Source organism: Salvelinus namaycush, chromosome 31, assembly GCF_016432855.1.
Source record: "Salvelinus namaycush isolate Seneca chromosome 31, SaNama_1.0, whole genome shotgun sequence".
NCBI classification, from domain to species: Eukaryota; Metazoa; Chordata; class Actinopteri; order Salmoniformes; family Salmonidae; genus Salvelinus; species Salvelinus namaycush.
In genome coordinates, this window is record NC_052337.1 from 46,354,524 (window position 1) to 46,370,699 (window position 16,176).

The window sequence follows — 16,176 nt, forward strand, 5'->3', positions numbered from 1 at the left end:
ACTGAAGTTGAGAGACGCAAAATGTGCTCTCTATAAAGAATAATATTGCATACAACATCAGTTAACTTTGTACTTCTGTTAAAATCTAAAACCTGACAAAGGCATTTGGGAACATAATAAAGTATTGTTTACTAAGCTATCTGCTATACTTTGTCCTAATAGATAATATACTTTATGTGAAAACATATAATGGGCGTCTTAGGACAAAGAGTACGTACAGTACATACAATATAAAAGAGGTGCCTTTTCAATACGGATGCATTACTTACACTACCGTTGAAAAGTTCGGGGTCACTTAGAAATGTCCTTGTTTTTGAAAGAAAAGCAATTTTTTTGTCTATTAAAATAACATGAAATTGATCAGAAATACAGTGTAGACATTGTTAATGTTGTAAATGACTATTGTAGCTGGAAATGGCTGATTATTTTATGGAATATCTACATACAGTGGTTCCTCCATTAAAAGCTGCGTCATACTGTGGCACACCTTGCGTGCTGCTGCAGCATTCTGTGGCACGTCATTTAATTCTCAGCCATTTTTTCTGTTACTGCAAGTTATTGCTAGTTTGACCACCAGAGGGCATCTTTGAGAAGCATTTGATAGTATTACGTATTTGCATTACCAGAGAATTTAAAATATTTTTTGTAATAACATAGTATATGGGGTTGATTTTACAATCTACAATACATACTGTAGTTAACATGGGAAAGTGCCTAATTCCTTACATAACGGAGAGCAGGCCATGTCTGTACTACAGAATGCGGGGCACGCGGGAGACCGGGGTTCCCCGTTTGGGAGGAAGGAGTAGGCTGTCCTTGTAAATAGGAATTTGTTAACTGATTATTTCATAATTGTGATGTCTTCACTATTTTTCTACAATGTAGAAAATAGTAAAAATATAGAAAAATCCTTAAATGAGTAGGTGTGTCCCAACCTTTGACTGGTACATGCTTAACTAATTTGATTAATATAATGGTGTTTCTATTCCATGAAAAACAAAAAACCCTCTGGGTTTCTGTTAGGATGGAATGGAAAATATGGGGCTTTACAACATGATGTCCGGCAGTACAGTACTGTGCTTTTTAGATAAAGAATCCCTGTGTCGTGCTTGTCTCAGAGCAGCAGAAACAGCGCTAAAATAGAAGAGGAATGAAAATGTCAGGGTGACATTCTGCCTGTTGACTCTGCCTGTCGGAGGTGGAGTTCCAGAGCTCACAGGTGTGCCTGACATGGATTGTGACTCCATCTCGATCCTTTTCAACGCGTGAGTGAGTCAATGACTATTTAAGCCATTGACTCACTGATGAGTGAGTCGATCGGCAAAGGCAATCTGTAATCTGCGGGCATCACGGCTCGGTAAGTAATGTTTTATATATATATATTTTTTTTAATTCTCAGAACATTAACCATGTGTGTTCACTTGTTTTGTACTGTTCTCTAGTTTCGACCCAATGATTCGTCTGACAAATAAAGAACTTTGCGTCCTGCAGGCCCAGGCTGTCACGTTCGTCGTATTGATGAGACCAAGGCGCAGCGTGATATGAATACATTCTTCTTTTAATAAAGAAAGAACACTAAACAAAACGGACGTGAAGCTATATACAACGAGTGCTGAAACAGGAAACTACACATAGACAAGAACCCACGAAACCAAAATGGAAAATGGCAACCTAAATAGGATCCCCAATCAGAGACAACGATAAACAGCTGCCTCTGATTGGGAACCAATTCAGGTCACCATAGACCTACAATTACCTAGACTTACAAAAACTTCTAGATATACAAAAACCTTAGACAAGACAAAACACACATACCCACCCTCGTCACACCCTGACCTGACCAAAAGAATACAAAAAACATAGATAACTAAGGTCAGAGCGTGACAGTACCCCCCCCCCCAAAGGTGCGGACTCCCGACCGCAAACCTGAACTTATAGGGGAGGGTCCGGGTGGGCATCTACCCTCAGTGGCGGCTCTGGTTCTGGACGCTGCCCCCCATCTTTACACTGGTCCCTCCGCCTTTGTAGAGCTGAACCGTGGCTCATCGCCGGAGGCTCCGGACTGTGGATCATTGCCGGAGGCCCCGGGCTGGGGACCGTCGCCGGAGGCCCCGGACTGGGGACCGTTGCCGGAGGCTCCGGACTGGAGATCGTCTCTGGAGGCTCCTGACTGTGGCCCGTCGTTGGAGGTTCCGGACTGTGGCCCGTCGTTGGAGGTTCCGGACTGTGGACCGTCGTTGGAGGTTCCGGACTGTGGCCCGTCGTTGGAGGTTCCGGACTGTGGCCCGTCGTTGGAGGTTCCGGACTGTGGCCCGTCGTAGGAGGTTCCGGACTGTGGCCCGTCGTTGGAGGTTCCGGACTGTGGCCCGTCGTAGGAGGTTCCGGACTGTGGCCCGTCGTTGGAGGTTCCGGACTGTGGCCCGTCGTTGGAGGTTCCGAACTGTGGCCCGTCGTAGGAGGTTCCGGACTGTGGCCCGTCGTTGGAGGTTCCGGACTATGAAACATCGCCGGAAGCTCTGGACTGGGTACTGTCGCCGGAAGCTCTGGACTGGGTACTGTCGCCGGAAGCTCTGGACTGGGTACTGTCGCCGGAAGCTCTGGACTGGGTACTGTCGCCGGAAGCTCTGGACTGGGTACTGTCGCCGGAAGCTCTGGACTGGGTACTGTCGCCGGAAGCTCTGGACTGGGTACTGTCGTCGGAAGCTCTGGACTGGGTACTGTCGCCGGAAGCTCTGGACTGGGTACTGTCGTCGGAAGCTCTGGACTGGGTACTGTTGCCGGAAGCTCTGGACTGGGTACTGTTGCCGGAAGCTCTGGACTGTGGAGGCGCACTGGAGGCCTGGTGCGTGGTGCTGGAACTGGTGGTACCGGGCTGGGGACACGCACCTCAGGACGAGTGCGGGGAGGAGGAACAGGACGTACTGGACTCTGGAGGCGCACTGGAGGCCTGGTGCGTGGTGCCAGAACTGGTGGTACCGGGCTGAGGACACGCACCTCAGGGCGAGTGCGGGGAGGAGGAACAGGACGGACCTGACTGGGGACACGCACTTGAGGAAGAGTGCGAGGAGCAGGAACAGGACACACCTGACTGGGAAAGCGCACTTGAGAGAGAGTGCGAGGAGTTGGCACAGGACACACTGGGTTGTGAAGGTATACTGGAGACCTGGTGTGTATAGCCGGCATCAATTGTTCCGGAACTTTAACACACGTTTCAGGATGAGTATGAGGAGTTGACTAAGGTGGCACCAAACTGACAACACGTTCCTTTATTCCAAATCCGTGCTTCATCCACCAACTCAACAACTCCCCCATTTCTCTCTCCTCCGGATTCTCCTTCTTCTCCCAGGCTGGCTCTGGTCCACTCCTCGGCTCCGCCAACTGCTCCATGTGCCCCCCCCCCCCAACATTTTCTTGGGATTTCTGTGGCCTACCTCCCCGACGTCGTTGCTGTCCTCTCTTACTCCTAGGCGACTCCTCAGCCTGCGTCCAGGGTCCTGTACCGTCCAAAATTTCCTCCCATGTCCATTCCTCCTTAACACACTGCTTGGTCCTTTTATGGTGGGTTCTTCTGTCACATTCGTCGTATTGATGAGACCAAGTCGCAGCGTGATATGAATACATTCTTCTTTTAATAAAGAAAGAACACTAAACAAACTAACAAAACGAACGTGAAACTATATACAACGAGTGCTGAAACAGGCAACTACACATAGACAAGACCCACGAAACCAAAATGGAAAATGGCAACCTAAATAGGATCCCCAATCAGAGACAACGATAAACAGCTGCCTCTGATTGGGAACCAATTCAGGTCACCATAGACCTACAATTTCCTAGACTTACAAAAAAAACAAGACAAAACACACATACCCACCCTCGTCACACCCTGACCTGACCAAAATAATACAAAGAACATAGATAACTAAGGTCAGAGCGTGACACAGGCATGGATCAAAGCTGGCGAGACATTCAATAACGTCATCTTCACAGACAAATCAACCGTGGCCCTTGAGCAATTTGCTCAAAATTGCTACAGAAAAAAAGGAAGAATATCAAGAAGATTAACAAAAGCATAAAGATGTCGATGAAGAAATGCTGTTTTGAGTTAGAAATGTAACACTTTAGAGTACTTAAGCATCGAATACATTGCAAGTTGAGGGATTTTCACAACAGTAGCCGGGCTATAAAAAGTCTATTGTCCTGCTAATAGGAATCATTTGCATGATTGGCTACATTCTTTATTGTAACCACAATGTCATACATAATTTGTTTCTACCTTTCCAATTACTTTTAGAGTTTGGGATTTACAAATGTGCGCTTTTCATTATTAGTTACATTGTTTTAGTTCAAACGTGCAGACATTTTTTCTTTAAATGATTGTTTTATGTAGGATGCTACATTTGTGACCAGTTGCAATTGTAAGTAGGCCTAATAAAAAAAATCCTACCTCTATTAGGCTGTTAAGCCTCATAGCCTACCTCAGCCAGTTAGGTTATTTTATATAGGTCTAGGCTCCGAAGAAAGACTCAAATTAAGCCCTCTTGTTGTTTGTAAAGTCAAATTCAAAAGGCACTTGCACATTTGAGCTATCTTTTTTGCAGGTGCATGGCAACAGCCGGATAGGATGAGGAAAAGAGGAAGGAACCCACACACTGCTCTTGATCGTATCACTGATCTTTAATAAGCCTTATGTATCGACCTCACGTCCTTCGTCAGAGCTTTTGTGAGTGTTTTAAATTAGCACCCTTATGTAGACCTAGCCACACCCACATCCGTTCCACGCATCGAAAGGGGTTGGAGGCAAAGGAAAACAAATAAGTGCTACCAAATATAACAATATGCATTTCATAAATATTCAAATAAAGTGTGTACATAAAACGTATTAAACACGTCTGTAAAACCACAATGAGGACATCGACCTACCAAGCAAGTTTTCATAAATCATTGGGTACAATGTAAGAAAAACATCAGCGTAATCTGAAATAGGGGCATAATTCATGTTCAAATTCACAACATAACATACATAGGCATTTCATAATTAAGACCTTTAGGAAATAATGTCTGGAGGGTGAAAATCTAAAAACATTCTGGATGATTTTCTTTTGTGGCTGGCAGCTGGCACAGACCAATTTATCCGTAAATAAAACATGCCAGTGTTTCTTGACCGAATCTCCCACTTTTCACGAGTTAAAAGTATATGTAGTTGTGAACATTACAGAGTGTTCTTATGTTTAGCGGGTCTTTTTTGTAGCAGTTCATGTCTTGTTTTCCCCAATGCCAAATTAAGAGCTTCTTCCACACATTGTGTAGAATAGCCTCTTCTTAGAAACCTATTGCGCATCTCTGCTGCTTTTTCCAGATAGTCCTGAAAATGATTTGTTGCAAGTTGGGGAGGAGGGGGTTTCACACCTAGCTCAAGTTGGGGAGGGGAGGGAGGGGGATTCACACCTAGCTCAGCTATTAGACAATTCTTTAGTAAAGGTTGAATAGTCTATTGTTCAGCTAATAGCCCATCCTGCTACGCTTGTGAAAAACTAATAATAATACTTTTTTCCCTTTCCACGTTAAAGATTCCAATTGATAAAGTGTCTTTAGCCACAATCGGCCTCAACCCCAATTAATACATTTGGGCACAGTCGATAGTGTGCTGGACTTCGGCTAGAATGTTGAGGGTTCGAAACCTGTTCCCTGCTTGCTATAATGAATGAGTTTGATACACCTGGTATTGGATATGGCTGAAAAAAACTTGCTAAATAGCGATTTTCGTAAATTAACTTTATGACAAAAACATATGCACAATCGTTTGTCTCTACATTAACTAACATATTCCTCTCAATTGTAAATTTTTTGCTTGAGTTGTTATGATGTTATAACTACATACATTTGCTTCCCGTAATGTTTTGTCAGCCATCTTTGCTGAAGTCACCAGGGACGGGTGGCCCGTGTCAAATTTGTCATTGGAATCACTCAATATGATTGGTCATATAAAAACCTTGGGACCCAAATGCATAGTGAGTGCTCTAACTCCCCCTTGTGGTGGTCTGGAGCAATGAAGCCGTGACGCTGGGTACCTCTAAGTCCCGTGGTGTAAGCTCGCAACTTTTAAAGAAGGAACCACTGTTGGCGTACAGAGACACATTATCAGCAACCATCACTCCTGTGTTCCAATGGCACGTTGTGTTAGCTAATCCAAGTTTATCATTTTAAAAGGCTGATTGACCATCAGAAAAACCTTTTGCAATTATGTTAGCACAGCTGAAAACTGTAGTTCTGATTAAAGAAGCAATAAAACTGGCCTTCTTTAGACTAGTTGAGCATCTGGAGCATCAGCATTTGTGGTTTCGATTACAGGCTCAAAATGGCTAGAAACAAAGACCTTTCTTCTGAGAAACAAACGCCTCACAAGTCCTCAATTGGCAGCTTCATTAAATAGTACACGTCTCAACGTCAACAGTAAAGAGGCAACTCCGGGATGCTGGTCTTCTAGGCAGAGTTGCAAAGAAAAACAATGTCTACACTGTATTTCTGATCAATTTTATATTATTTTAATGGACAGAAAATGTGCTTTTCTTTAAAAAAACAAGGACATTTCTGAGTGACCCCAAACTTTTGAACGGTAGTGTATATGCATTACTCGTGCAATATTCTACAAGCATTAGATGCTATATGCTTTGTACTTTGTATAAGTGTGTGGCCATGTTGAAATGTGAGTTTTGCAGGCAACCTCTCCAGGAACATATCCCATAATATTTGTAGTTATAAAGCACTCAATTGAGGAGAAACACCTAGACCAGATTATATCATAATATTTCCCAAATATTGATATAGTAGAAATATAGTATATTATGAGCAAATTCATTAAAAAAAAACAACTTTAAAATGGAAAAGTTATTTAGAAAAAAAACAGCATAAAAAACAAATAGATGCCCTGGTTGCATTACATACATGTGCCCCTTTTTTCAATCGTTATAATAATTATGTTTCTGATTTTTATTGATTATCGTTCTTTATGACTTTAGTTAAATGGTCACTAATAATGGCCAAGTTTGTCTATTTTGCTCTTAGAAAGGAAAATGCTTGTATCTAGGGTTGCAACAATCTGGTAACTTTCCAGAAATCCAGGTTGGAGGATTCCCATATTAGCTGCATATTCCCTCCTGAATCCAGGAATAACCCATCTGGGACTTCTGGAAAACCTGGGAATTTTGTGGAAAGTTTAACGAATTTTGCAACCCTAACAGAAGCTAAGTGGCATCATATCTTGTGTACAAGCCGTGCCTGGTAAAGCCTGGTCAAGCTGGGTAACTTCCTCCATGGTATCACGTGCCCAGATCAGCCAGTCTTTGGCTGCCCTGGCTGGCCTGGGCCTAGGGATGGGGTCAGGGTGCTGCTCATACCTAGGTGTGCAGGCGAATGAATACTGAGGCACATGCAAATGCGTTCTAGCTTCCGCCCAATCGCCGGAAGGGATTCCAGTTGGGGGTCAACACCAAACCAAAAAAGGGACGGATCTGACACCCTACCGGATAGTCAGTGAAATGCACTGCCACTGACTTCCATTTATTAACACAATTGGACTTTGACTTAATTTTGAAAACAATAAATGTTACCAATGTAATTTTTTTGTAAAATTAAGGTAACTTGGAGGAAAGAAAGAACAAAGATAGTGCAGCTTACAAGTCATGCATCGCGATGGCAGACGAACACAGTGCTGTGACGGAGGGCAAACACGATAAAAACAGATAGATACACATGACACGGCACAGGCAGGGCATGACAGGGCACCAACCCAACACAGTATAGTATCAACAGCAAGGTGTGGTCATGGTCTTACCGATGCGGTCCAGGCGGTCGATGGCTACAGTCTCGAAGGCGCGGCGCATCATGGGGTACTCCTCCAACACCACGTTGAAGTGATCCACAGAGAGGGAGAAGAGACGGCAGTAGGTGTCGGCGCGAACGCTGGCCGTGCGTCTCCCCTTCGTCAGCAGACAAATCTCTGTCGAGAAAATACAATGTGCACAATAAGACAATAAGCTCAATTCTTACTTTTTGATGTCACTGAAATAATGCACTGTTTCTGTTTGCTCATGAAAGAAAGATAGATACCCACACTTTCGAACACTCCTGCAGTTTTATTGTGCAAGAAGACCTTGGGTCTGTCTGTAGGTACCTTATCTTTCTTTCATTACTACTGGATGTGTGTACACTACTTATAAACTCTTTCTGTTTGGTGTCTATGCTGACTAAGGCTTCATGGCCAAAATGCGTTCCATTGTCAGTAATACCTTTGTTTGTTAGAACTGGAGAGCTCTGATAGACACACATGGAGGGAGGAAGCAATGGACTGAGTAATTACAGCCATAACAAAGACCAGCTCTAACCTAATCTGGGGTGTGCAACCTCCAACATTGGACAAATTACCATATAAATGAAGAATGAGCAGTTTCCAAGGTACAGCTGGATCTGGTGGCATGATAACCTAATGTGCATGTAAATAAAGTGATGGCCGCTGCGTAGTAACTAGAGCTATGCAGAGTCAATTCATCATGTTGTCACTTTGAGCGAATGAGTCGGAAAAATCACTTTATGTACTGCTGGCTGCTGCCACTGCTGCTGTCTAGTGTTGAGTATGTACAGTACATACTGTATACTGTATAGACACAGTGGCCAGGATTAAAACAAAGACAGATTATAACCTGGTGAACTGTGATTGAACTTTGAAGATGATTTCGTCCTGAGCCGACATCCACAGCAATTGCAGCGATCATGATCTCGGTGATCATCAGGGCAACTGCCTTTTAAAAGTCTATCGCTGTGCACAGGTATAGTTCATCCTTGATGGATTGAATCCTGGCCTCATTGCTTGACTTGGACTGAAATAGGTGCTGGTATTCATTTGGGTGCTGTTTATATATAGGTGCAGGAACTCTGCAACACTTTCCAGCTTATATTCTATAAGAGGAAAAGGAGCCCAGCAGTAAAGAATTTGAGGTGCTGGTTCTCAGCTCCGGTGAGCCTGGCCTGTATGTAGCGAGTGTAGTCCCAATACTTTTGCTTCATATCGAAGTGGTAGCCAGAACTCTGCTGATGCCCTGGTCCCTATCCCAGACCTTCAGTACCTACCCAGATGACATGTACAATATGTTAGCCACTGGGACCTAATGTGCTAGACTTGCTTCCCTAATTCCTAGACCAATCACTCTGCCCTTGGACATGTTACCCATCAAATTTGACTGACGCTATTCTTGGATCTAATTCAGGAAAGGTAATTATCAACCCTGCTACTGTGGGGTCAAACCATCCAAACAGACCTATCAGAAAAGAGGGTCACTGGGAAAGTAAACCTTGCACATCTTGTCCCCAGGGGCTAGCTGATGTTAGCTGATGCTAGGGTTACTATTTATTGATCGTGTATTGACAAACACGTCCATATGGTGCAATATTTTCTTTAGAGCATAACAGTGAGTCATATTTGCAGCGCAGTGAATGAAAGGAGGTATGATTAATTAGAGGAAAATGCCCTTGACATTCACAGCCTAGATTTCCTCTGTGAAAAGCATTAGCTGCTAGAGCTGCCTGCTGTATCCCGCAGGATATGAAAACAGCACGCTCAAGCTGCGAGTGTGAACAAGGTGTTAGTGCTCTTACAATGGAAAAATCTCCTCATAAGTGCAATCTATGTTGGCACAGAGAGACTCCATGGGGTGCAATATGACAGGAGGCGGCCACACTGGATGCGTCTGAAATGCCACCCTGTTCCCTATGTAGTGCCTACAGGGTTCTTGTCAAAAGTAATGCACTGCATAGGAAATGCCATTTGGGACACAGCCAGAGCCAAACTGCCACACCGTCCCCCCTCTGTACCCATAACCCCTTCACTCTAATTACTTCCTTACCGTCCCAGTCCAATAGAGAAAGAGAGAGACAAAAAATAATGAGCTAGCAATAAGAAATTTACAGCAGCTAAGAGCAGATATAGAGTTGGTTGTATTTGGAGTTAATTGTATTATTTTACAGTTTGTGGCTGGCGGCCCAGAGGAAAGGAGAAAGGTTAGCTGTTAGCCGCCTGAGTGGGCGAGCAAAGAGAAGGTGTTTCTGTCACTCTCACGAATGAGTGGACAATCAGTTAGCTTATCTCTCCTGTCCTGTATCTCCTTCAGGGCAAACAGTGTGGGAACAGAGCCCAGCCATCCAGCCTTGTTGCAAAGTCATCTTGATGACAAGCGGACCTGGGTTCAAATAATATTCATAGTATTTGAACCCAGATCTGTTGTGGGAATGAGGTAGACTAGTCATCTGGACAACCATGCCTCGAAGTGTGAGGCTTAGGAGAGTGTGACTCGCCGGTTAGTACCGCTCCACATGATCTGATGTGTTTCTTCATCGCCCCTTCCTGTCACATGTCATCACCATTGACCCCTGGAGAACCCTGGGTAATTTGCCATCACTTCATGTGTCATACATCTCATTTCCCCATGGACCCAAGAGCTGGGCTATGTTATTATTTTGATAATGTGGTTTAGTGGATGAGAAGTAGTGAGTCTCCTGACTAATGCTAATCCAGTATTCAATATGGTAATGATATTCAATATCCAGTGGCACTGGGTGCAGCTAGCCTAGCATTGCCGGTTATGGCCTGGTCCAATGGCCGCTATATTATGATGCTGATAGTGTGGTTCAGTGGAGGGGAAGTAAGGAGTTTCCTGACTGGACCAGCTGCTCCCAAGTTAGAGCTCATCTCTTACTGCCATACTCATGCAAAGACAAACAGACGAGGTAAAAATATCACTACCCACCAGATGGGCAGCTGGCCGGAAAAGGGGCCTGGTTTCAGCATAACATGGTAGAATGACTGGCTACACACACACACACACACACACACACACACACACACACACACACACACACACACACACACACACACACACACACACACACACACACACACACACACACACACACACACACACACACACACACACACACACACACACACACTTTGTGCATCAAAAGAAGTGGAAGCTTTGTTTCATTTCAATTAGATTTCCCATCCATTTGGGGGCTTACAATGCCACCACCACACACATCAAGCTCAAACTAAACAGAGTTCACTGGTGACACCCCTGAAATTCCCTATATAGTGCATTACATTTGACCAGAGCCTTATGGGCCTTGGTCAAAAGTAGTACACTATATGGCGAATAGGGTGTCATTTGGGACATTGCCAAAAAGTGCAGAGCTGAAGCAGTACACTACAGTACAATCTCTAGATGGAGCTGCTAACTGCAACTTCGCTGTGACCCATTCCGATTACAGCCTTAATTTGCCCATGTCATAATACAGTTCAAGTCGGAAGTTTACATACACCTTAGCCAAATACATTTAAACTTAGTTTTTCACAATTCCTGACATTTAATCCTAGTAAAAATTCACCACTTTATTTTAAGAATGTGAAAAGAGAATGATTTCTCATCTTTTATTTCTTTCATCACAATCCCAGTGGGTCAGAAGTTTACATACACTCAATCAGAATTTGTTAGCATTGCCTTTAAATTGTTTAACTTGGGTCAAACATTTTGGGTAGCCTTCCAAAAGCTTTCCACAATAAGTTGGGTGAATTTTGGCCCATTCCTCCTGACAGAGCTGGTGTAACTGATTCAGGTTTGTAGGCCTCCTTGCTCGCACACACTTTTTCAGTTCTGCCCACAAATTTTCTATAGGATTGAGGTCAGGGCTTTGTGATGGCCACTCCAATACCTTGACTTTGTCCTTAAGCCATTCTGGCACAACTTTGGAAGTATGCTTGGTCATTGTCCATTTGGAAGACACATTTGTGACCAAGATTTAAGATTTAAGATTTCCTGACTGATGTCTTGAGATGTTGCTTCAATACATCCATATTCATATTCACCAGTCCCTCCTGCAGCAAAGCACCCCAACAACATGATGCTGCCACCCCCGTGCTTCATGGTTGGGATGGTGTTCTTCGGCTTGCAAGCCTCCTCCTTTTTCCTCCAAACATAATGATGGTCATTATGGCCAAACAGTTCTATTTTCGTTTCATCAGACCAGAGGACATTTCTCCAAAAAGTACGATCTTTGACCCATGTGCAATTGCAAACTGTAGTCTGGCTTTTTAATGGCGGATTTGGAGCAGTGGCTTCTTCCTTGCTGAGCGGCCTTTCAGGTTATGTCAATAAAGGACTCATTTTACTGTGGAAATAGATACTTTTGTACACCAAAGTTCATTCATTTCTAGGAGACAGAACATGTCTCCTTCCTGAGCGGTATGACGACTGCGTGGTCCCATGGTGTTTATACTTGCATATTATTGTTTGTACAGAAGAACGTGGTACCTTCAGGCATTTGGAAATTGCTCCCAAGGATGAACCAGACTTGTGGAGGTCTACAATTTTCTTGGCTGATTTATTTAGATTTTCCAATTATGCCAAGCAAAGAGGCACTGAGTTTGAAGGTAGGCCTTGAAATACATCCACAGGTACACCTCAAATTCACTCAAATTATGTCAATTAGCCTATCAGAAGCTTCTAAAGCTATGACATAATTTTCTGGAATTTTCCAAGCTGTTTAAAGGCAAAGTCAATTTAGTGTATGTAAACTTCTGACCCACTTGAATTGTGATACAGTGAATTATAAGTGAAATAATCTGCCTGTAAACAATTGTTGGAAAAATTACTTGTGTCATGCACAAAGTAGATGTCATAACCAAAAAACTATAGTTTGTTAACAAGAAATTTGTGGAGTGGTTGAACAACTAGTTTTAATGACTCCAGCCTAAGTGTATGTAAACTTCCGACTTCAACTGTATGTCATAACAGCTGACATAACTTGCCATAATATGGTCATAACACTGTTATGACATATGTGTTATTTTATGGCTGGTTATTACACCTACATAATAGTGTCAAACCCCACATTTATTCAAATTCGTTTTTTCCCTGCCAAGAAGTCTCCTTTCATTTGAAAGTTTATTTCTTAAATCATTTGTTTTGTTGTAATGAATTCTTTAGTCATGTTTTTTTCACAATTCTTTCATCATAGAAAATACACTTTATGACACTGTCATGAAGCATTATGACCATCCTCTGTCACTTTACTTAGACTAAGAAAATACACTTCAAGACACTGTCAAGAAGCATTATGACCATCTGTTAGGAATTTTGTTAATAAATAGTTAAAACAAATTCTAGCTTTAGATAAAACTATAACTAATTGAACTCTGCATGCCTGGTGAAAAGAGATTTGTGTTGTGGGTCATAAAATAAGCAGAAAGGGTCGTTAAACTATGGTTGAACTGACCCAACTTAGCCCTGAGGTGTTTAGATAAACTTTTTAGGTCTTCCATTATCTTGAGTTGTCTGCTAAAGTGGTAATAAATTATAGTGAGCCTTCAGGATAATTGATTATATTATGTGTCATGTGTGTGTCCAGTGAAGTTAGAATGAACTTTTGAACCTGTTTTCTATTTGTCAGGACAATGAGACTCATTCTGTAACCTATGACGTCATATCTTGTATATAAACCTGTGTTTATGATCAAATGGCAGCGTGCTCCGAGAATAAACACTATTATCTAATTTTAATAAGACTGTATCCTGTCTATTTTATGTTAATAAGTATCTTACAAATTCTTATAAATAGACAGATTGAATTTAATTAATGAGTATATTGTAGGAATTATTTAATTCCTCTAACACCATCAAAGTCATATATGCCAGACAGGCCTATCAGATATATGCCCATCTTGTCCTCCTCCTGAAATCTGCTCCTGCATTCATCCCAGTTATCAGCAACAGAGCATTGGGGTAGGTGTATGTCTGACATCAATGTGTGCGCAATTACAATGATAATTTAACAAGGTAAATTTCAAAAGATTTTATATATCATAAACATACTGTTAACACGTAGGCTATGGTGTAATGGAATGTGTTGTCTTATGTGGTAGGCTTTGAGGGTTTTGATACTTATGTATATGTCACAACAGGTCTAAATAAGTGTCATGAAAGTGTTATGACCATATTATCATAGGTTATGACAAGTTATGTCAGTGGTTATGAAATATTATGACATGTTTATGAATGTGCCATAACTTGTTATAATGCTGGGTGTCAAGTAAAGTGTTACCGTTTCACTGGTCCACTATGTTCTAATCAGATTCAGCCCTGTCTACAGTATTGTTTTGTGCTGTGTCAGGACAGGACAAGTCTGACTTTGCCCACGGAAAATAATGACATGAAAGCTGAATGAATTCAGGGAATTTATATTAGTCAATGATTTATTTGATTACAATACAATACATTTGTACTGTTTTTGATTGCTTCGCTGTTTTTACCTGGTTTCAATTCAATTCGATATTTGGACTAAATCGGATGTGAGGTTATTCGGACAGCAGGGGAGTTTGAATGAAAGAATTGTCCACTCATTCATTTCTTGATTCACATCTTTCTTCCCAGGCAGCCCATATCTATCTGGAAGATTACATGATTGCACGCCACACAGCCAGCCAGAAGATATACCTAGAATCTTAAATCGTCTTTCCGTGGGAAGGGGGGGTTGAACTTGGATCAAATGAAAAATGAAATGTCCCTCTGAAAATAGTTAGCCTGCTTCTCTCTTTTTTGCACAACAAGGAGCCACACCAGAACATTTGGCAATGTAAACAACTGCCTTTTAAATGGATATTTTGATGAAAAAATATTTGATGATTTGTATAACGCTCTAGCGGGATGGGTGAATTACTCCCTCAATTACGCAGAAGGAACATTCCCTGTTGGCTGCTGCTACAGACCCCAATGCAGAGCAGACAGACATGCAACCTTTTTTTGTCCTCTGGGTGATCTGATCCCTGGCTTGGCCTGTCCTCTCTTCATCCCCCTCAACCCCGCCTTCCACCACCCCATCCAGATGAACGTTATGTAATATGAGAAGCTAACTCCCGTCCCAAAATGTTTTATCTGCAGTGATGGGACTTGACAAACATCAAAGCAAAGGCAAAAGAGGATTTGAGTGGATGGAGTGAGTCTGAGTACGCCTACACAGTGGTCCTTGACACAGTTCCCTGTTTCCGTATTATAGCTTGGTGTCTGTCTAAGTGAAAATTGGTACCTTAGAAAAAATGCAGGATGTCTTTTGTTTTCTCTACGTACCTCCAAAGTAGGAGCCGTCAGTCAGCTTCATCTCTTTGTTGAGCTTGGTGATAACCCTGGCCACACCATGTTGGATGAAGTACATCTTCTTGCCCACGGTGCCCTCTCTGATGATGTAATCGTTGGGTTGGAACACCTCGAACTTCAGCTTGCTCAACATGCCCGTCACGAAGTTGGGGTCTGCGTTGGCGAACAGTGGCATGGTAGCCACAAGCTTCCGGCAGTTGAAGTTCACAATTTCCTAAAAAAAATGAAAATATAGTTTTTGGTACTTAAATACTTAAACAATTGTATGACTATAACAAAAGGGAATAAGAGTGGTGATAGCAGTCAACCCTGACGTGTCCCTCTAATCTAATTCATGAATAATTTGTTTATTAGATTTTAGACAGATGAATAATCCAGGAAAGCAATGTCTTTTTGTGAGTTCTCCAATTTCCCTTTTCTGTTGGTTAAATAAAACACAATAACAAATGGTATTATTTTAATGTGAGTTCATCCAAATTCCACAGGTAATCTCAGATTACATATTTTCTCTCTATTTGATTGAATGTATGATAGTTACGTCTATAAGATCCGCTTTTAATATCTCTGAGCCACTTTTCATCCCTCTTTGGGGAACTTGTGCGCTATCGTCTATCAAATACGATGATCATTGCCTCAGTAGAGGCCAGTCATTCTGGTCTCCTCAGACACAACCAGCGATTGCTTTATGTATGGGGTCATTCAGGGGTGGTTAATAAAATGCTCTGTTTCCATGTTTTAGCTTGGTATATGTTCAAGGTATAAGGAAAAAAAAGGTTCTGTAGAAAATAGTCAGGAACTATTGTCTGATGATGATGAGTTTGACCTCAGTGAAAGCCAGTCATCTTTCTCGTCTCCTCAGACACATCAACCCTCAGATATTGTTGGAGATTGTTTCCTGTATTGGGATGTTTACTTACTAGCACCTCCCATACCCACCTCTCCAGTCCCCTCTACTCCTATGTCTCCGTCTCTGTAGCTTC

At 42.4% G+C, this 16,176-nt stretch overlaps 1 protein-coding gene across 1 annotated transcript in view; it reads right to left on the minus strand.

Moving 5' to 3' along the window:
• The window catches only part of LOC120026178 (potassium/sodium hyperpolarization-activated cyclic nucleotide-gated channel 1-like), a 185,338-nt gene that overhangs the window by 16,866 nt on the left and 152,296 nt on the right, over positions 1 to 16,176 (minus strand). Inside the window, exons 6-7 of the mRNA XM_038971003.1 lie at positions 15,170 to 15,410; positions 7,835 to 7,999 (exon numbers count right to left, since the gene is read on the minus strand). Coding sequence (XP_038826931.1) covers positions 7,835 to 7,999; positions 15,170 to 15,410 — 406 coding nt within the window. The remainder of the gene's footprint in view (positions 1 to 7,834; positions 8,000 to 15,169; positions 15,411 to 16,176) is intronic.